General features: G+C 46.5%; 3 protein-coding genes across 7 annotated transcripts in view; all 3 read left to right on the forward strand.

Moving 5' to 3' along the window:
- The first annotated feature begins 1,876 nt into the window (after window positions 1–1,876).
- LOC121365955 (fatty acyl-CoA hydrolase precursor, medium chain-like) lies at window positions 1,877–10,717 on the forward strand. Its single transcript, XM_041490583.1, has 8 exons — window positions 1,877–2,005; window positions 3,031–3,223; window positions 3,884–4,028; window positions 4,475–4,608; window positions 4,943–5,096; window positions 5,956–6,057; window positions 6,892–6,996; window positions 10,562–10,717. Exons 1-8 carry the CDS (start codon window positions 1,933–1,935, stop codon window positions 10,715–10,717), a joined length of 1,062 nt encoding a protein of 353 aa, XP_041346517.1. The 5' UTR covers window positions 1,877–1,932.
- Window positions 10,718–13,694: 2,977 nt separating this feature from the next.
- Window positions 13,695–19,315, forward strand: PDCD2L (programmed cell death 2 like). Of its 5 annotated transcripts, none has more exons than XM_041490587.1 (7): window positions 13,695–13,932; window positions 14,053–14,122; window positions 15,152–15,472; window positions 15,521–15,687; window positions 16,706–16,819; window positions 18,497–18,645; window positions 19,159–19,315. In XM_041490587.1, the coding sequence occupies exons 3-7, from the start codon at window positions 15,377–15,379 to the stop codon at window positions 19,287–19,289; spliced, it is 657 nt and encodes a 218-aa protein (XP_041346521.1). In that variant the 5' UTR covers window positions 13,695–13,932; window positions 14,053–14,122; window positions 15,152–15,376; the 3' UTR covers window positions 19,290–19,315. The 5 variants fall into 5 exon arrangements, with proteins under 5 accessions (XP_041346521.1, XP_041346522.1, XP_041346520.1 ...); XM_041490588.1 differs by having other exon boundaries at window positions 15,152–15,424; XM_041490586.1 differs by having other exon boundaries at window positions 15,152–15,341; window positions 15,390–15,687.
- A 1,330-nt stretch (window positions 19,316–20,645) lies between these two features.
- UBA2 (ubiquitin like modifier activating enzyme 2) overlaps window positions 20,646–20,860 on the forward strand; it is an 18,045-nt gene continuing 17,830 nt past the window's right edge. The window contains exon 1 of the mRNA XM_041490582.1: window positions 20,646–20,822. Coding sequence (XP_041346516.1) covers window positions 20,679–20,822 — 144 coding nt within the window. The 5' untranslated portion in view covers window positions 20,646–20,678. The remainder of the gene's footprint in view (window positions 20,823–20,860) is intronic.

Raw genomic sequence — 20,860 nt, forward strand, 5'->3', positions numbered from 1 at the left:
ATTGGCCAGTTGGGTCAAAGCTGTGTTCTGACAGTCTCAGAAAGTCATTGGTTTTTCTTTAGTATCTTTTTAGTATAGAGGATCTCTTTAGTTAATTATCTCTTTATTATAATGTAGTATTAGTGTAATATAACCTTGCTTAATGAAGCAATTGATCAGCCTTCTCAATCATGGAGTCAGAGCACATTATTCCCTATGTTGGGTTCACTCTGCATCGATATGCAACCTCTAACAGCAATTTTCTCTTAACACGTATATCTTTCTTCAGTGTATTTAGTATAATTTAATGTGAGTTTAGAGTCCTCATTGTTTTCTCAGCACCTCAGGCTCATAGCATTGCCCATCTGCCAGTGCACAGTGAGCAGTGGCCATGCCCTCAGCCTCAGGAGCTGCACCCCAGCACAGCCTGGCACGGCGTGCAGGGCACTGGGACACAGCTCAGGAGCCACCACAAACCCAGCACAGGCTGGAGACACAGCCAGCACTGCTTGGGGTCACCTGCAGTGCAGTGCCTGCCACCAGTTTGCTCTGGCAGCAGCCAAGTTAAAGCTGCCTGGGGTTTATCTCCAGGGGCTGTAAATCACACCTGTGCACATACACGGGGGAAGATTTGGAGGAAAGTACACAGGGAGCATTTGGAGGAAAGTGCACAAGCCCAGCCACAGCACTCAGCATTGACTCAGGAGCATAAGAGATGTGCTAAGCTCATTTGAGGACTGTGGCTCTTGTCAGCCCCTGAGCTGTAAAGAGAGGTGTGAGCAGGAATGGATCTGCAGGAATGGAGCACTCTCCTTGGAGACAGGCTGAGAGAGCTGGGCTGTTCAGCCTGGACAGGAGAAGGCTCTGGGGAGACCTCAGAGCCCCTTGCAGTAGCCCAAGGCAGCCTACAAGAAAAATGGAGAGGGGCATTTGCCAAGGGCAGGGAGCAACAGGACAAGGGGGAACGGCTTCAAACCAGCTAAGGCGGGTTTAAATCAGATGGACAGAAGAAATTCCCCTCCCTGAGGGTGCTGAGGCTCTGGCACGAGCTGCCCAGAGCAGCTGTGGCTGCCCCATCCCTGGCAGTGCCCAAGGCCAGCTTGGACACGAAGGTGTCCCTGCCCATGGCAGAGGTGGCATGAGCAGAGCTGTGTGCTTTCTTCCAACCCAAACCATTCTGTCATCATGTCAGCTGATTCTTTCAAATGCTGCTTCTGACAGCTGAGAATTCACATGACCTGAAATTGCAAAACTGCCTTTCTGGGGCAAGAGCTACCAAGTCAGGAAAAGAACAAAAAGAAGAAGGCAGAGCCTAATACCTGCCTAAAACCAACACAACCTCCTAGTTAATGTGAGCAGAAAATCTCCATTCAGCTATTCTGTTCTCTCCTTTTCATATCATCCTTCAATTATGGGTGTGAAATGTATTGAAATAAATGCTCTGGATTTTGCAGAGGCATTAGATATGGAGTTACCACCCAAATACCACCCTTTAATATTGCTCCCACTTGACAAAAGCTGGTCATTCATCTCTTTATTGTTGTTACTGCATTGCAACACTATTCCAAACATCCCTGAACACACAGAACTGAGTGTCAGGTGGCTCCTGCACCCAGCAGGAAAAACTGGGAATTTTCTAGCATTGGTGTTTTTGTCTGAAAAATGCTTTTCTGAGAATAAAAACGGCTCAAGTTTTACCTCAGTGAAAGTCCCCTTTGCAGGGCTGTTGGCTTGGCCTTGGCTAGGCTGTGTTTCCCACACGGCCTGCAGTAAATGTCAGCCAGCAGAGCCGCGGTGCCTCGCAGGGAGGGCTCCCCGTGCCCGGCCGAGCCCGGCAGCCCCGGCCTGGCTCGCAGCCCGAGCACTCCCTCGCCTCACCCGTGGCTGCCTTGCGTAAGGGGGCCCAGGCGAGCCTATAAAGGCCCGGCCTGCGGGCTCGGTGCCAGCGGCACCATGGCAGCTGCGAGGGACACGGCGCTGCTGGCCTGGATCCTCTTCCTCGGGGCCACGGCGCGGGTGGCCGCAGGTAAACACCGGGGCTACCGCCCTCGGGCCTCGAGGGCGAGAGGGCACCTGCAGCTGCCTCCGGGGCTCACAGCCTGGGCTGGGATGGGCTCAAACACTGGGCAGGGATGGGCACAGACCTTGGGCTGGGATGGGCTCAAACACTGGGCTGAACTGGTCAAAAACCCTGGGCAGGAATGGGCTCAAACATTGGGCAGGGATGGGAACAAACCCTAGGCAGGGATGGGCTCAAACACTGGGCTGAGTTGGGCACAAACCCTGGGCTGAGCTGGACACACATTGAGCTGCAGTAGCAAAATTTCATTTATGTTTTTAATCACCTTTCAGTCATTTATTTTACTTGCCTCCTTGGAAATAGGAAAATCATATCTCTGTCCCAAAATCTTGCCTGCTGAGGCCGAGAAGCCACAGTAAAACATATGTAATTCGATTTTTGAACTTTCACTCAAATCCTAAAATGAGTCTTGCTTAAATGTTAACAGGATTTGCTTGTGCCAGACTATTTTTAGGTGTGTTACATGCTTTTCCTTTTGGCTGTACATACTATCAAGGGTCTCAAATATATTTTCTCTGTTGATTGTCCTTTCCTAATGCAAGCTATCTATTGGTTTTTATCTAACAACCCAGGGCAGAAAAAAGATTTAAAGATCTCTATGCAACCACTAATGTGTGTGTGGTAAGACAACACATATTATGTAAGTGAAGGGGATGGACATACAGACCAATCAAAATGAAGGCTGAAGTAATGTCAGCTGTAATGATTTAATAAAGGTATAATAAAAGTATGTTAGAATAAATAAGGAAATCTAAAATTTGAATGAGTAAACACTAGTAATCAAATTAGTAAAATAAAAGAATCAAATAAAAAACAGATCAGAAGAGTGTACTGTTAAAGCTGATGAGAGTTTGTTGAAGTTTTACATACAAAAACTGCATGTTTAAGTGAACAAAAGGTGTATATTTAAGGAGCATATCTAGCAATTATGACAAGCAGAGCAATGATGTGATTCTGCTGCTGTCCCACAGAACAACCAGAAGTGGAGACCAAATACGGGAGAGTCCGAGGGTACCAATTCAAAGTGGACACAGCTGAGAGGACTGTGAATGTCTTTTTGGCACTTCCTTTTGCTAAGCCTCCGCTTGGATCGCTGAGGTTTTCCGAGCCCCAGCCACCTGAGCCATGGGAAGGTGTCAGAGATGCCACTTCCTACCCACCAATGTAAGGCAATGATCAAACACGGAACCTTTCACCATGTTAAACTCTGTGCACTTCCATGACACTGATGTGCACACAGGGCCGTCCATGAAGACAAATGCCTTGCTGCCCCCTCACTGCACCTGCAGCTGTTCCAGTGGATGCATTTCCAAAGACACTCTGTGAGCTGCTCTCTTTACCAAAAGCTGCTGTTTCACAGGCATCAGTGATGAACTGAGATGGAGCAGCACTGACAGACAAAGCTCTGGCTCACTTGGCCTTGGCTATCACTCACCAATCACTATAAACCTTTGGAGCAGAGACAGAGAGGAGCTGAGGAAATGTTGGAATGCAGCAAGAGGGGGAAAATGCTGAGTCAAGTGCTTAAAAGGGCACATAAGAGATGCACAACAAATCTGACCTACCTTGTAAATGTCTCACTCCCATTGTCCTACTGCCCTTCTTTAGTGTCTCAGGGCTAAAATCTACCATTGCAAAGTAAAAAGCTATTGGGGAGGTGAAACGATTCATTTATATTTTCAAATGTATTTCACATACCAATCTAAAGGGTGCTGGAGATCAGTTTCTGCTTGGCACTTTGTTGGGGAAATACAAAACAACTTCTCTTCACAGCTTTCAGGTTTAGTGAATTCTCTCTTGCCTGTTACTTTTTCATTTATTCAGGTGTCTACAGGACCAAGTACAAGGACAGTATTTTTCAGATGTGATTACCAACAGAAAAGAGAAAGTTCTTCTGCAAGTGTCTGAGGATTGCTTGTACCTAAATGTGTACACACCTGTTTCTACAGGAAAACAGGAGAAGCTGCCTGTAAGCAAAATCCTTATAACACCTTGAGCAAAATTATCTGACAGCAAACCTTCAACCTCTGCCACGAGCAGACATGCAGGGGCACTTTTGTAGTGATGATCAACTTACATGCTTTGCCCCAGCAAATATTAGCTGAAATTGAAAGGAGACACAAAATCCTATTTTACAAGTAAAATTGTATTGGCACGTAGTTAAGCAGCGCATGATTTAATCTACATGATCTGTCCAGAGTCACAGGGCACTGACACAGTGTAGGCATGTAACAAACTCAGTGCCATTCTGCAGCCCTGCAGGCCTTAGATTTTAAAGAGTTCTACACTTTGTGAAATGTAATCTGAAAGAATCAGGAGAGAAATAGCACAGAATGTTGTATCTTGGGGTATATTTACTTTTTATCACCGCGGGTTCTTACCTGTGCTGGGCTGATCTTCTTTTTCTTTTTCCAGGTCATGGTATGGATCCATGGAGGTGGATTAGTTCTTGGAGCAGGTTCATCATATGATGGCTCAGCATTAGCAGCCTTTGACAACGTGGTGGTTGTAACAATTCAGTACAGACTGGGTATTGCTGGGTATTTTAGGTAAGTTGGTTGATCTCAGTTTTTCCAAATTGATTTCCAAAAGGATGTGTGCAAAGCCTTTGTAAAGAGAAGTGCAGAAGACTTGCTTATGCAAAGAAACATTTCTGAACTGCACCTGCAAGCGCTGGGGACAATTTGCAGCCCCAAGGCAGCTTCCAGATCTGTTCTTGTCAGGCTGCTGCTCCAATCTCGGCTTCCCGAGCCATCCATTTGTCAGTCGTGTAGGGAACTTCTGTGTAGAGAATGGCAGATGATTTCTCACAGCACAGATTGTATCTTCCTCTGCCTCTTTGCTTGCATTGAGCATTTGAACAAATCTGTTCTCTCCCTGCAGCACTGGTGATGAGCATGCCCGAGGTAACTGGGGATACTTAGACCAAGTGGCGGCTCTTCGGTGGATTCAGGAAAATATCCTGCATTTTGGAGGAGATCCAGGATCTGTCACTATCTTTGGAGAATCTGCAGGAGGAATCAGTGTTTCTGCTCTTGTAAGTTCACAGTAATATTGAACTGTAATTACTTAGGGAAATAACCCCTCCATCCCTTTTCAGTATCTGCATGGGAAGCCAGCGAGAGAATAGGGATGGTGTTACAGTGACACATCACCTGGGGCTTTGACACAACAACAAGGCAAAACAACACAGATTTGGAATGATAAAAATGTGCCATTTTCATACTCAAATGTTGTCCTTAAATAACAGAATTCTATTACTCATGTGCTGAATTCAACTCTGGTTGGTTTGGTTTTTTGTTGTTCACTGTAAAAAACCCTCAAAGTCTAATCTCATGAGAAAAGTCCTTTAGGAGGCCTTGTGGACTCCTGCCCATTTCACTTGTGCAAAGTGATCGAGGTGCATAGTCCTGGTAGCTGCTGCAGCCCTGCAGTTTGTGACCCTGTGATTGTGTAAAATCCTTTCTCCAGCATGGAGCACATTGGCTGTGACACTCTCCTTCTCCAGTCCCTGCCACTTTGGTACAGGTCACACCGCCCAGCCAGGCTTCGTTGTACTTGGCATACACATCCCTGTTTCCTTGGCCAAAAGCTCTTTCCTGCCCTCCTGCAGCAGAGCCAGACTGCCTGGGGCACATCCCATCTGTACCTGCCCTGCAGTGTGGTGCTGGCAGGCGCTGGAAGCAAAGTGCAGGGGAGGGGAAAGGCCCTGAACTCCCCATCCCTGCCAGCGCTGCCAAAGCACTTTGCACAGCTGGACTTTGGTCAGAGGCTGCACAAGGACACTCCTACCACATGGCCTTTCAAAGTGCTCCAAATGGCCACTGCTGATCCTGAAACCCAAAATCCCTGGGTAGAACACAGTCCTTGTCATACTTCTCCTTGCTTTTTCACAGGTCTTATCTCCCCTGGCCAAGGGCTTGTTCCACAAGGCCATTTCAGAGAGTGGCACTGCAGCCCTGGGCTTGTTCACTGACCAGCCTAAGGAGGATGCACAAGTGGGTATTGGTGGCAATTTTAATTACTTTTTCCAAACAGTTCTGCATATCTTAAACTGTTCTGTCCAGAATATTGAAACATGGTTTCCTTCTTGGGAATCAAAAGAGACCATCATTAAAGACAGTAATTCTGTGTGCAAATAGTACATGTTTAATGATGTGTTGCTTTTCAAACACCCAAATATCCACAAAGAGTGAAGAATGAAATGGAAAGGAATATTGTAACATGTAGTGTCTTCAAAAAAACTCAACTTACACTTTTTGGCTGGAAAATGGCATCAGATTCTGAATACTCTTCTCTTCCCCTCCTCTTTGATGCCTGTAGTGTGCCAATAAACAAGACTTTATTCAGTTTATTTTTTTTTAATTTGAGAACAACAGGCTTCCACCCCTTTCTTTTCTCTTCAACTGCAAGGAGCGATTTCCAGAACCTGGAAGCTGGGACATAAAAGAGACAGCTCTCTCTAATGACACTCTTGCTCCAGCCCAAAAGACATCCCCAAGACTGGCAGAATGTGATCTCTGATACCCTGCAGATGGTTTATTCTCTAACTCCTGTAGGTCACCCAGCCTTCTCAGCCCAGCATGTTATTTACCAGAATTGTCTTTGAATATTTCTGTATCAAAACATCTTGGAGGCAGAGGTTTTCCCCTTCTGCCCAGCCCGTGGTGTGAAGGATTGTGAGGGCTTCCAGTGCCCTGCCTCTGGAGCTGGGACAAGCCAGGCTCCAGGAACCTTTGTGCAGGAGCTTTGGCAGCTCCTGCTGGACTCAGTGTCTCATAGAGCCAGACAGAGGAAATGTGGCCAAAACTGTTTGTTCTCACTGCTTGCAGAAAATTGCTGCTGTCTCTGGCTGTGAAAAATCCAGTTCAGCTGCAATGGTTGAATGCTTGAGAGGAAAAACAGAAGAAGAACTACTACAGGCAACACAGAAAATGGTAAGTGAAATGATACTTCTTGCATTTAAATGGCCTCTCAGACTTTTTCATCCCAGAGAATACTCTTTGTGGCATGTAATAGTAGAAGAACCTGAAGTGGATGTAAAATCTGACTTTCTTGACTTTTTCAGCACATGACTGACAGATCTGCAGTGAATTCTTGCCTGAAAAGTGCAAACAGGTTCCTGCCCTTCCTTTCTGCATGCACAGGCGTTACCTGTGGTTTGCTGTTGTGCTGTTTTTATTATGGCAGGGGTTTCTCGGGGTCTCTCTGACTCTGGCTGCCATACGTGTCCCGGATAACGAAGTACACTGAGCACAACCTGTCCAGGTGTCCCAGGCAGGCTCCCAGCCACAGGCAATCTTAGCAAGCAGCTCAGCTCTTCAGTGAGATCAGCTCTTTGGTGAATTCAGCTCTATAATGATTTCAGCTCTTGGCTCGCTAAGTGCCTCGGCACACGCAGGAGAGAGAGGAGAAGAGTTGTGTGAGGTTCCACAGATGTGTCTTTATTGGCAGCTTCTGCAAAGGGTCACAGTGACAGCTCTTCTGCAGAACAGCACAGAAGTGGGTGTTTATATAGGGTATAGGGGTTTGGGGGAACACTCCAATAGTAAAGGTCAAGGTGAATATGACCTATGGTCTTACAGAGAAATAACGAGGGTCCGAAGGCAGAAGAGAGGGGCTTCTTTGGTCCAGTCATCATGACTTGTCATTTCTTATCTTAGGCAGCCCACCACCAGGGAGGCCTTGCAGGCCCTGTGCCTGCTACAGTGCTCTACCAGGGCAAGGAAAATAAAATGGCACAGATGATCCAGGGGGACCTGAAAATCAAACCATATATTATCTCCTACTTAAAAGTTCTTATCACAATGCTTATGTGCCTTGTGTAAAATCCTTTCTCCAGCATGGAGCACATTGGCTGTGACACTCTCCTTCTCCAGTCCCTGCCACTTTGGTACAGGTCACACCGCCCAGCCAGGCTTCGTTGTACTTGGCATACACATCCCTGTTTCCTTGGCCAAAAGCTCTTTCCTGCCCTCCTGCAGCAGAGCCAGACTGCCTGGGGCACATCCCATCTGTACCTGCCCTGCAGTGTGGTGCTGGCAGGCGCTGGAAGCAAAGTGCAGGGGAGGGGAAAGGCCCTGAACTCCCCATCCCTGCCAGCGCTGCCAAAGCACTTTGCACAGCTGGACTTTGGTCAGAGGCTGCACAAGGACACTCCTACCACATGGCCTTTCAAAGTGCTCCAAATGGCCACTGCTGATCCTGAAACCCAAAATCCCTGGGTAGAACACAGTCCTTGTCATACTTCTCCTTGCTTTTTCACAGGTCTTATCTCCCCTGGCCAAGGGCTTGTTCCACAAGGCCATTTCAGAGAGTGGCACTGCAGCCCTGGGCTTGTTCACTGACCAGCCTAAGGAGGATGCACAAGTGGGTATTGGTGGCAATTTTAATTACTTTTTCCAAACAGTTCTGCATATCTTAAACTGTTCTGTCCAGAATATTGAAACATGGTTTCCTTCTTGGGAATCAAAAGAGACCATCATTAAAGACAGTAATTCTGTGTGCAAATAGTACATGTTTAATGATGTGTTGCTTTTCAAACACCCAAATATCCACAAAGAGTGAAGAATGAAATGGAAAGGAATATTGTAACATGTAGTGTCTTCAAAAAAACTCAACTTACACTTTTTGGCTGGAAAATGGCATCAGATTCTGAATACTCTTCTCTTCCCCTCCTCTTTGATGCCTGTAGTGTGCCAATAAACAGGTCTTAATTCAGTTGTTTTTTTTTTAATTTGAGAACTACAGGCTTCTACCCCTTTCTTTTCTCTTCAACTGCAAGGAGCGATTTCCAGAACCTGGAAGCTGGGACATAAAAGAGACAGCTCTCTCTAATGACACTCTTGCTCCAGCCCAAAAGACATCCCCAAGACTGGCAGAATGTGATCTCTGATACCCTGCAGATGGTTTATTCTCTAACTCCTGTAGGTCACCCAGCCTTCTCAGCCCAGCATGTTATTTACCAGAATTGTCTTTGAATATTTCTGTATCAAAACATCTTGGAGGCAGAGGTTTTCCCCTTCTGCCCAGCCCGTGGTGTGAAGGATTGTGAGGGCTTCCAGTGCCCTGCCTCTGGAGCTGGGACAAGCCAGGCTCCAGGAACCTTTGTGCAGGAGCTTTGGCAGCTCCTGCTGGACTCAGTGTCTCATAGAGCCAGACAGAGGAAATGTGGCCAAAACTGTTTGTTCTCACTGCTTGCAGAAAATTGCTGCTGTCTCTGGCTGTGAAAAATCCAGTTCAGCTGCAATGGTTGAATGCTTGAGAGGAAAAACAGAAGAAGAACTACTACAGGCAACACAGAAAATGGTAAGTGAAATGATACTTCTTGCATTTAAATGGCCTCTCAGACTTTTTCATCCCAGAGAATACTCTTTGTGGCATGTAATAGTAGAAGAACCTGAAGTGGATGTAAAATCTGACTTTCTTGACTTTTTCAGCACATGACTGACAGATCTGCAGTGAATTCTTGCCTGAAAAGTGCAAACAGGTTCCTGCCCTTCCTTTCTGCATGCACAGGCGTTACCTGTGGTTTGCTGTTGTGCTGTTTTTATTATGGCAGGGGTTTCTCGGGGTCTCTCTGACTCTGGCTGCCATACGTGTCCCGGATAACGAAGTACACTGAGCACAACCTGTCCAGGTGTCCCAGGCAGGCTCCCAGCCACAGGCAATCTTAGCAAGCAGCTCAGCTCTTCAGTGAGATCAGCTCTTTGGTGAATTCAGCTCTATAATGATTTCAGCTCTTGGCTCGCTAAGTGCCTCGGCACACGCAGGAGAGAGAGGAGAAGAGTTGTGTGAGGTTCCACAGACGTGTCTTTATTGGCAGCTTCTGCAAAGGGTCACAGTGACAGCTCTTCTGCAGAACAGCACAGAAGTGGGTGTTTATATAGGGTATAGGGGTTTGGGGGAACACTCCAATAGTAAAGGTCAAGGTGAATATGACCTATGGTCTTACAGAGAAATAACGAGGGTCCGAAGGCAGAAGAGAGGGGCTTCTTTGGTCCAGTCATCATGACTTGTCATTTCTTATCTTAGGCAGCCCACCACCAGGGAGGCCTTGCAGGCCCTGTGCCTGCTACAGTGCTCTACCAGGGCAAGGAAAATAAAATGGCACAGATGATCCAGGGGGACCTGAAAATCAAACCATATATTATCTCCTACTTAAAAGTTCTTATCACAATGCTTATGTGCCTTTGAAACTTCAACATAGAAGTGGTTTTTCCCCACTGTTCCACACATCCATGGCCATATTGAACCAAGAAAACATGTAAATTCAACATAATGATTTCTGCTTCACAAACATTAGAAATATAATGTTAATCTTCACAGAACCTCCTGCCTAATGCAGAAAATCAGAGAAATGTTAAGATGGTTTGGATAACATTATTTCTTGTATTTTCATTTGGCTTCACTTTGGAACTGCAGTAAAAATCTGAACTTCTTTTAGAAGCAAATAGCATGTTTTAATGAAGCTTTCTTTTTCTTTTTTCCCTTTTTATTCAGGATTTATTTTTCAGCAATGCATGTGTAGATGGTGCCTTTTTTCCAAAGAGTCCCAGGGAATTACTGTCTGAAAAATCAATCAATGAGGTCCCATACATCATAGGAGTAAATAACTGTGAATTTGGATGGGCGTTGCCTATGGTAAGAGAATTATAATGTTGTTATTTAAACATAGAGCAAAAGGCAGCAGAGAAACTGAAAGTGCACAGAATGGAGCTTTGGGCACAGCTCATAAAAGAAAGTCAAACTGGAAGGAGAAAACACACAGATTTATAAGATCTATGGATGCTACAGTTTGCTTTAACACACAAAGGAAAGTCAAAGAAAATGAGTTTGACAGCATACAGAGTAATAATCACCTTCTAACTCACTGTTGTGTAATCTGCTGTCCTAATCACAGTGAAGGGAGAGAAACAAGGGGCATTTGGAATGTTTGTCAGACTGAAAATTACTATTTAGTGGAGCAAGCAAAAAAAACCCCACAATCTTTCCATGTCCAGACAAACCATGGTACCTACTCAGTGCATATCAAAACTGAATACTGAGGTGGGAATGGGCAAATGAACTGAAATCTATAGGAAATGATCAATACAGAATATACCCTAAGTGTCAGACTGTTTTATAAGCTTATGCCCTTCTTCTTGCAGAAGAGCATGTTCAGTTGTCCTTCCTAGAGACTCTTTCTGCTTTCTTTAACTGGAATTAGCTTGTAGGCAGCAGAGAAGAGCATCCCTCACATTACACCTGTGGGGCGGGCTTGACACCTCGCAAAAGAGGACAGAAAATCTCTACCTGTTTTATTGCTTTGTGATTGTTATAAATAAATGTTGCTTTGATTTTTTGGAACTACCTTTTCTTTCACTTAACTGACAGAGGCCAATTGCGAGGTCAAGTCACAGGCGAGAAGCCAGAAACGTGCCCAGGTTCTTTCTTCCGCCTAAATGGTTTCAGGTACAGATCTTTTCAGGTTTCTGTGCAGGATCTGAGGCTTATGGCTCTTTCACAAACTCTTCTGGGGTGTGACTGTGTGTCCTTCTACCCTTCCTGGCAAATGCCCACTCCAGTGGCTGCAGGAGGATGCAGTGCTGGCAGGACAGATGCCCACGGAGGCAGAGGGGGGAGCAAAGGCTGCAGGTGCTCCCTGCACGTTGCTGGCCCAGCACCACCAGAGAGAAGATCTGCTGACATGCAGAGTGTGACCCCCAGCCTCCCACAGCTGGGGAAGGGGTCAGGGCACACAAGGAGGGCAGTGCCTTTTTTGCCAAGTTCCATGGCAAGCAGGATACAAAGGAACAATGTAGGAAGGCAGGAGAGCTCTCCTCATGACCATAAACAAACAAGCAAACAGCCCTACTCCAACCACCCCTTCAACTGGTGCCCAGCTCCCACATCCCACAGCACCCTGGGGCTCTCACAGGGACAGCCCAAGCTCCTGCTGCAGGTGTTGACTCCTTTGGAGGTGTCTTCTTCCTCCTCACCTCTGGGTGCACTTGCTTTTGTACACCTGTGGATCTCAGGCAGTACCATCTGCAATACCTGGACACCCCCTTTTGTGCACTTTCCATACCTTGTGAAGAACGCCAGTTGTGGCAATTAGTAACAGCTAACTGCAGCAACCATGCTGCTAGTTCTGTCACACATTTCTTACCCCTTCCCTTGTTTTGGTCTGACACAGCCTTTATGTCCATTAGTGGTGTGTTTGTTGAATCAATGTCCCTGTACATTCACAAAAATCATTATCCTAACAAGACAGAAGAAACCTTGTGTCTTTGGAAATGCAAAGCCATAAGTATAACTCCTGGGTAGAAGGGAGGTCTTTTATTAGGCACACATGATAACAAAGTCATTTCTTACTCTGTGAGAGGAAGTGCTCTGTCCATCTCTGGATTTTAAACCCCAAATACAAAGACTGGTACCCTGTCAAACAGCTGAGAAAGGAATAACACCACAGCCACAGTGAATAGGCTACATTTAAACAGCAGATACTTACATTATGTTCCAAACCCCATTTTATTTCATAGCTTTAGTATTCATGGTCACTTGGTCCAGATTCCCAGCTGCACCTATAGCTGAAGAAATTGTTAGCAGTATATTTACTGATACTATTCAGCAAGAACTGCTGCTGTTCTGTTTTTCACATTCTGTCAATAAAAGCCTCAATTTTTTTTGAAGTTTTTAAATTATCCATAATTACTATAATTGCCTTTCCAAGGTGGTCAAGTAACAACCAGGTATGTTTGTTCTGTGCCAGTCCTGCTTCTCAGATCATCTTGTTGCTAAGTGTGAAATGTGCAAATTTTTATTAAGATAGGATGTTCTTTGCTGTCTGATCTTTGTAACTTACAAACCTGATCAACAAGGAGGGAGATTTAATCTGTGAAACAGAGAGTCCAACAAGCTCTTAGTGATGTCCAGGTGTTAGAAATACAAATTCCTGGTCAGCAGAATTGCCTTGTTAAGGTTTGGGGCTGGACATGTTCCAATCTCAGCCCCGTGGGAGGTGAACAGAGCTTGGGAGAAGGATTTCCATCGATACACGAGGAACGCAGAATTCGGGGGCCACGAGGGCCTTGGTCAGAACCCCCAAGATAAGGAAGAAACAAACCAAGGCCACTCAGTGACTGTGAGGAACCAGCCCCGAGTGGGTAAAGGGGAATTGCGGCAGGGGCGGGTCAGGAGCACCAAGTCCTGGAGCAGCACCCAGGAAACACAGGAGGAGAGAGAGAGAACACTCATTAACCAACAGAAGAGAGAATTCTAATTATTAGGGGAACTACGTACCTTGTAACCAATATAACCAATACACATTAATGTCTTTGTTTGCTAAAAGGTGAAAAGAGTGGAAAGTTTGGACGGTCGTGCTGCTCCCTTCGTGGATTTGCCACCCAGTGCCTTTGAGCGGAGAAGTGTGGGTGAATCAGCGCCGTGACTCCGGCAGGGCAGGGCCGGTTCGGGCCAGCCCCGTGTCCCCGGGCCGGGGCTCGGCACCTCGGCCGCGCCGCGGCGTGAGGGGAACGCCCGGCCCGCGGGCGCGCGCACGGCGGGTCGGACGGACGGGCGCGCGCACGGCGGGGCCATGGCGGGGGGGCCGCCCGTGCTGCTGGGGCTGCGCGACGCCGCCATGGCGGGGGCGGGGCNGGGGCCCGGCCGGGGCGCGGGGCGCGTGGCCGCCCCGGCCGGGCCTGAGCGGAGGTGTCGGTGTTGCAGGACTGGGTGCCGGCCGTGCGGGCGGGCCCGCCGCGGTGCGCGCGGTGCGGGCGGGCGCTGCTGCTGCTGGTGCAGGTGTACTGCCCGCTGGAGCGCGGCCCCGCGCACCGCGCGCTCCACGTGTTCGCCTGCGCCGCGCCGCGCTGCTGGGGAGCCGCCCGCAGGTGAGCGCGGGGCCGGCCGCTTCTCGGTGTTATTGTTGTCATTATTGTTATTGTTGTTACTCCTGCCGCCGGTCAGTTGTCCCACTCACCCTGTGTTTCTCTTTGCCCGGCACATCGAAGCTGGAAGGTGCTGCGCTCCCAGTACTCGCAGGCCCAGGATAAACAAAGCCGAGCTCTCAGCGTGAAGCAGGTACAGCTCAGATCAGCCCGGCTCGGCTCGGCTCGGGCTGGCCGGGGCTGCGGGGGGAACGCTCTGAGGCGGAGCCCGATGAACTCACAGCCTGCATCTCCTTGTTCACGTAACCGTGAGCTCCCTCCAGAAGCTGCACTCCGGGATGGTTTCCAGTCACCTTCTGTGCTTGCGTGGAGACGTCGTGGGCACGGAGTTTTTGTCGCTGCACTGTGCTGTTTACGATAAGACAGTTACTTAGTGTTTAAGCACCTGTTTGTGATCTGTGCCAGGCTGGTTTTAAAGGGGACATTGCAGTCCAGCTGTAGGCCAAAAGTGATACTTAATACTCTAGTTAGTTCAGTTGACAAAACATTATTTTCCAACTTCAAGTGGATTTGGCTATACTGTTTAGGTTTGGATTTTTAACCTGTTATTTCTTCTCTTTTAAATTATCTCTTTGAATTTAACACGAGCTTTTGAATTAATGTGACTCCATATTATTAATATACTTGTGAGGAAAAACAGCATGTTGGCTAAAGCAGGTTGGAAGAGTCGGGTGGCACCAAACTAGTGGAGGTGGGCAAGGAGGTTGGTATTCAGTTGGTGCATTTGCAATGTGGAATCTTGGCCTGCGGTAAACGGGCTTTACTCTGGTAAAATGAAGGTGGTGTTATTATTATTTCCTTCTGTGTTCTGCCCTTTGGGTGCAGAATTCCTGTTGAGTGCAGTAGCTGCTTCAGCTGGAGCTGCCCCTGCAGCTGGCAGCGGCTGCGCCACAGCCAGCGATGGCAGCAGGAGGCACCAGGGCCACTCAAAAGGCTGATGAATTCTTGCTCAGATTCTCCAGTGTGAGGTGGTTTTGCTCTAACTGCTGGTGTGGGAAGTAAACGTGGTTTGTTGGAAAGTACCACGGTGAGGAGAGTAGGTGCAGTAAGACTGAGCATTAGGTTGAGGTCTCAGTTCTCCCATCTGTGAAAACTGAATTTGAAGTGCATCAGGGTGGCAGACCTTGGCAATGTTCTCTTCCCCTTTTTTTTTGATTCTCAGAAACAAGAATCTAACTTAGCTGCGAAGGATTGGTGTGAAGATGCAGATGACTGGGGAGCCTGTGATGGAGCAGAGGCTCCTGCGTGTGCCTCCCTTGAGCTACTTGGCCTGAAGGAAGCTGTGAGCAGTGAAGTGGAGTGTGCATGCCAGCTCCAGCAGCTCCACCTGTCTGAGCCTGCCAATGGCCCAGGTGCCCAGGACACACATCCTGCAGCCAGGGAGGACATGGATGGCCCAGGTGCCCAGGACACACATCCTGCAGCCAGGGAGGACATGGATGGCCCAGGTGCCCAGGACACACATCCTGCAGCCAGGGAGGACATGGATGGCCCAGGTGCCCAGGACACACATCCTGCAGCCAGGGAGGACATGGTGATGGCAATGGCTGCTTCAGCTCCTGTGTTCCAGCCCTTCTACATTAATGTTGTGGATGAGGAAGACTACATGGGTTTCCTTGATACAGATCATGCAGATAAGCTACTGAAGGAGTATCAGCAGAGAGAGTGTGTTGATTTGGAGCAGATGATGTCAGAAAGGTGAGAACAGGTCTGCGTTTCATGGTGAAATGGAAGGAATTGTGTGGTTTCCTGTATGCTGACTGAGAATCTAAATGGGACTCCCACGAAAGCTGAATGGTGTTGTCTGGAAGCTCCTTTAGGAACCACTGGGGTGCTGTGCACTGCAGAGCAGTGCACCCAGTGCTGCCAAACCTGGAGTTACTCAAAGGTGGTTGTAGCTGTGCTGTTTCTGAGTGACTGAGCAGTGGTCACGGGCTCCAGGTGGTGCAATGGATGGTCAATCTCTGAAACAAGATCTGTGCCAAATGCCATGACTTTATATCATGACATTTCACGCTTTTTTCTTTACAGGGCTAAAGCTTTTCTTAGGTTTCAGTTGCTTTTTTAGGAGTTTAATTTTTTAGGGATTTTGGCTAGAGAGCTGGCTGATGGAAAGACACCTGAAGGTTTAGTAAAGGTTGCCTGAAAAACAGTTGTTGAGCGTGGTTACTGAAAACATTTTCTTCAAAAAATATTTAACTTAGGTGGTCACGGTGAGGACTTTTGGCCTCTTGTGCCTGGACTGGGGACAGCATTGAATTTGTTTATAGCTAAAGCTGCTGCCAACTGCAGAATCTGCACAGAAGACTTTTCAGCAGTGGGGGTCCTGTTGATTTTTGTTGACCGTTACAAAATCGTAGAACTTTAACTAGGCTTGATTCAAAATTGAAAAACACAACATCATAATTTTAAAAGCACAAAAATGTTTGAGAAGTTATTAGAGGAAGGGAGTTTTGATGGAATACAGCAGATATCTGGTGGATTTGAGTCCCATGTGACAGTTGAAAACACTGTTAGTAATTGTAAGAGACCAGAAACCAAAGAACTAGAAGCAAAATGTTCACTTGCAACCTCTAACAGGAATTTTCTCTTAACTTGTATATCTTTTTTCAGTGTATTTAGTATAATTTAAGGTGAGTTTATAGTAACCATTTCTTATTTAAAACATGTCATATTGGAAACCTTACTGGACAGTTTGTTTCTTTTTTTCATACAGTTTTGCAGGTGAAGATGGTAATGAAAAATATGAGAAGAATGAAGTCAAAAACTGGGACCACACATTCCATAAATTCATGAAAAGAATATCTGTATGTCCTGAACAGATTTTAAGGTAAGTTGATCATCTGGTTGTAACAGGGAGATAGAAATCACTGGCATGGATGGTTGCTACATCAAAATAAATTATTTATTTGGAAATATATGTATGTTTTAATTCCTTAATTTAAAAAAAGCTGCTGTGGAGGCTGTTGCCATGTCACTGGTCCGACTTCAGTCCCTGGTTGGGCTTTCCTGATGCAAAGTTTAAGTAGATGAAAGCAGGATCAGAGACCGTGGCTCTGGCTATGGGAGAGTTTATCTGGTCAGACTTCAGTCCCTGGTTGGGCTTTCTTGATACAAAGTTTAAGTAGATGAAAAGCCAAGCAGGGTCAGAGACCGTGGCTCTGGCTATGGGAGAGTTTAGACATAAGACCTGATGAGGAGGGACCCTGAGTGTCTTTGAAGCCTCACTGAAATCCAGGCAGAGGTTTCCAAGAAACGTTGTTGAGGTGGAAGTGTAACACAGTGGTGTGCTGTTGTGATACATTTCCAAGGCTATCTGCTCCTCTGAAATTTTGTGATCTCTTTGGAATTTCTAATGTCCTGCAAGGAGTTTCTTGTTTTATAGCCCCAGAGCTGCAGCTCATTGTGGATTCCCCTCAGCACCCAGCAGTCCTCAGGTCTTGTAAATCTGCTGTTTTTCCTAGAGCAGAAGCAGATGTAACCTTAGAGTAGCTGCTCTTCCTGAGAGAGGAGCTCATTCTGGATGGGATATAGTGAAGAGTAACTCATAAATCATTCATAGCACCAGAAAATACAGGTTTTCATGGATCACACCAACTGTTCCAGGGAGTCCAGTGCTGCCTGTCTGGTCAGGCTGTCTCAGTGTAGTGACAGGGCTGTTCTTCACCAACTTTCCAGTACCAGGTGGAACTAACTGGACCCTTTTTGATGAGGAGTTAAAAGTCTGAGTGGCTGATTAGACAGAAATGAAATATGAGAAACTTTCATTAATTGCCAAAGATTATATAGATTTGCTTATGCCGAGTGCATTAGCATTTTCAGACACCTTTTCACTGGATCTGTCACTTTGCAGTATTGTGCTCTTTGAATTTGCCATTCCTCTAAAACCTCAGCTCTGTTGCTCCCTGGGCTGTCCCTGGTTACAATCTTTCCACAGCCTCCCTTTGCCCTCCCTGGGGACTCTCAGTGTGCTCTTAGGCTCCCGTTTCCCCTGCCTGCAGAGCATGGAATCTCCTGCCTGGCATTCAGTGGAAACCATCCTTGGTCTTTGTTTCCTGCTATCTCTGATAGCTCTGACAAATTAAACATCACTTCTGAACCATAGCTACAGTGGTTTTGAGACCAATTTGGTATTAAATCTTGTTGAATTTTATCTTTTATTGCCACTGTTTACAATTCCATTTTTCAGGAAAGTGTAGTTTACTTAATGAAATTATTCTGGTACAGCATATTTTGGAGGTGTCCATTCAAAGCATTTGTCTCCTCTAAATCCAGCTCTTTCCTTAAGATTTTCCAAGCATTAACCTACCAAGTATTTCCCCCTCCCTGTCGTTATTTTTTGGTTCATGACTCCTTTGAAGCTTCTGACTCGCAACCATGTTTTTACTTGAAACAGATTCAGAGATTTCAGCAACTCCTGAACACTGTTTCTTTCCAACACATAAGATTTCCTATCAAATTTAGATATTTTAAAAATGATCATTTTCTCCTCCCTGTCTTCTCTCAGATACTCTTGGGGTGGCCAGCCTTTATTCATCACGTGTCCTCCAGCCAACCTGGACCAGGGTATTCCAGCCTGCAGTACCTGTGGAAGCAGCAGAGTGTTTGAGTTCCAGCTGATGCCCACGCTGGTCAGCATGCTCCAGAGTGACTCAGGTGCTTGGCTTGGTTCAATCAATATTTCTAGCAGTCTCCTTTGTGGGAGAGTGCAGTGAACTGCAATTTGGGCTGTTTCCAGCTACCCACACAGTGATGGTGCTTAACCACAGTGATGGTGTTCAGAGAATCTGCTGTCTCCATTGCAGATTTCAGTGAGCAAAGAGAGGACTCTTCTTCATGGAGACTCTGATTACAGCTTGAGTTGTTCACTAGTGAACTTAAATCACTGCAGTAGAGATAATTCCATGGCCATGGGATATTTGTCTTTATTGCCTCTTAAAGATAATAAATATCTTGGAAGATAATAAATGCTGTGAAATAAGATTGCAGGCATTTAAAAATCCCTTTAAAGTCCTAATTTGTCTGCCTTTAAAATGTTTAACAGTAGAAAATGCTGTTTACAGAGGAGACTGAATTAATTTGTGCAAAGACTGAAGTCTAGTGGTAAGCACTAGCTCCTGATTATGTCACTTTTCATACCCTTTTGTACCTGTGTTGCTTTGTTTTTAGATCTGTCAGTGGAATTTGGAACTGTTATAGTTTACACATGTGAGAGAAGCTGTTGGCCGACAGATCATCAAACCCCTCTTGAAGAATTTATTTTTGTACAAGAAGACCCGGATCAGAGATTATTTAAATAAATTGTATTTCTCTGCATAGATCAAAAGTCTGTTGGGGTGTTTCAGTTTCTTTTACTACAAGCGTGTAATTGCATAACAGAATTTTCCTCAGATGTGGTGAAAAATTAAAATTGTTTGATGACGTTGTGCTTATTTCCAAGAATAACTGATTTAAAGATATTAGCATGCCTCTAAAATGTGGTGGCAAAATTTGTGTACTTCAGTTACACATGGAAATTGAAGTGTAGAGATTGTTTCACAGTTCTAGTTACTCTTAGGTTTTCTCCTTTACTTTTTTCCCAAATGCTTTCTCCTATACTGTTAGTATCCATCAGCCACACAGAATCCAGTTTTTAGAAACTCTTGGCAGAGCTTAATGCCAGCCTCATTTTAAAAAGCAGTTCTCTTTTTGATTTGACCACAGATTGGAAATTTGTGGGGAGTGGCTGAAGGGCCTTGCTGTCCCTGCAGCCATCCAACATGAAGCTTTTCTGTGTTTTTCCAGTGCAGGAAATGTTCCATTTGTGTGGTAAAATGAACTGTGGCAGTGCCATGGGTTTGTGTGGGGAGAAGGTGCTGGGGTGAGTTAACCTTGTGTTCTCACAGGTGCAGAACTGGGCTCAGCCCTGCTTCAGTGCAGGAGGATGGTGCAGCTTTAGTTAAAACCATCTGCAATTCTCCTGTGCCTTCCCTGTTGGCTTAGGCTGAACTGCAGTATCTTCACTGACTGAAGGAAAAGTAATTCGAGTTTCCTTGGAGCATTCTGTACAGGTTTAATGCTGCAGCATACATTAATGCACTAAAAGTGTGAGTTTAAAATAAGGGGAGGTGGGCAGGAGACGAAACAACACACGAGTGATGGAATGCTGGCAAAACTGTGTTTTAAGGGAAGAATTGTAGCTTACCATGTCAACTTCTGGAGGCAAGTTAACTTAGGTGAAATTATAAATATAAAAAGTAAAAATACATTAGAAATAAATATATTAAAAATATCATAGAATATGCTGAGTTGGAGGGGACCCATCAGGATCTTTGAGTCTTGGCCCTGCTCAGGACATCCTATGAATCCCAGTGTGTGTTGGGAGCATTGGCCAAATCCTACTTGAGCTCTCTTTAGAATAATATAATATACAAAAAAAATCCTAACCATATAAATATATTAAATATGTATAGTTGAGCTATAAATGTATTAAAAACTAGCACAACTAAGAATCTCCGGTTGCACCAGGAGTGCGGGGGCTCTCCGGAGCCAGCGGGGCTCGAACCCTCGACTCTCCGGGTCCGCTCCGCCGCGGCTTTTCCGGGCAACGCGCGGCCCTCCGGGGCGCCAGGGGGCGCTGCGCGCGCGCGGCCGGCGCTCTGTCCCTGCGGGCCCGTGAGAAGGCGCGCGGAGCCGCCGCCGTGTCCGTCATGGCGGCGGCGCTGTCGGGGCCGCTGCGCCCCGAGCTGGCCCAGGCCGTGTCCCAGGCGCGGGTCCTGGTCGTAGGGGCCGGCGGCATCGGCTGCGAGCTGCTCAAGAACCTGGTGCTCACCGGCTTCAGCAGCATTTACGTGGTGCGGGTCGATGCCGGGGCGGGGGCCGGGGCGGGCGG

This window comes from Pyrgilauda ruficollis, unplaced genomic scaffold (genome assembly GCF_017590135.1).
Source record: "Pyrgilauda ruficollis isolate IOZ18807 unplaced genomic scaffold, ASM1759013v1 scaffold124, whole genome shotgun sequence".
Taxonomy (NCBI): Eukaryota; Metazoa; Chordata; class Aves; order Passeriformes; family Passeridae; genus Pyrgilauda; species Pyrgilauda ruficollis.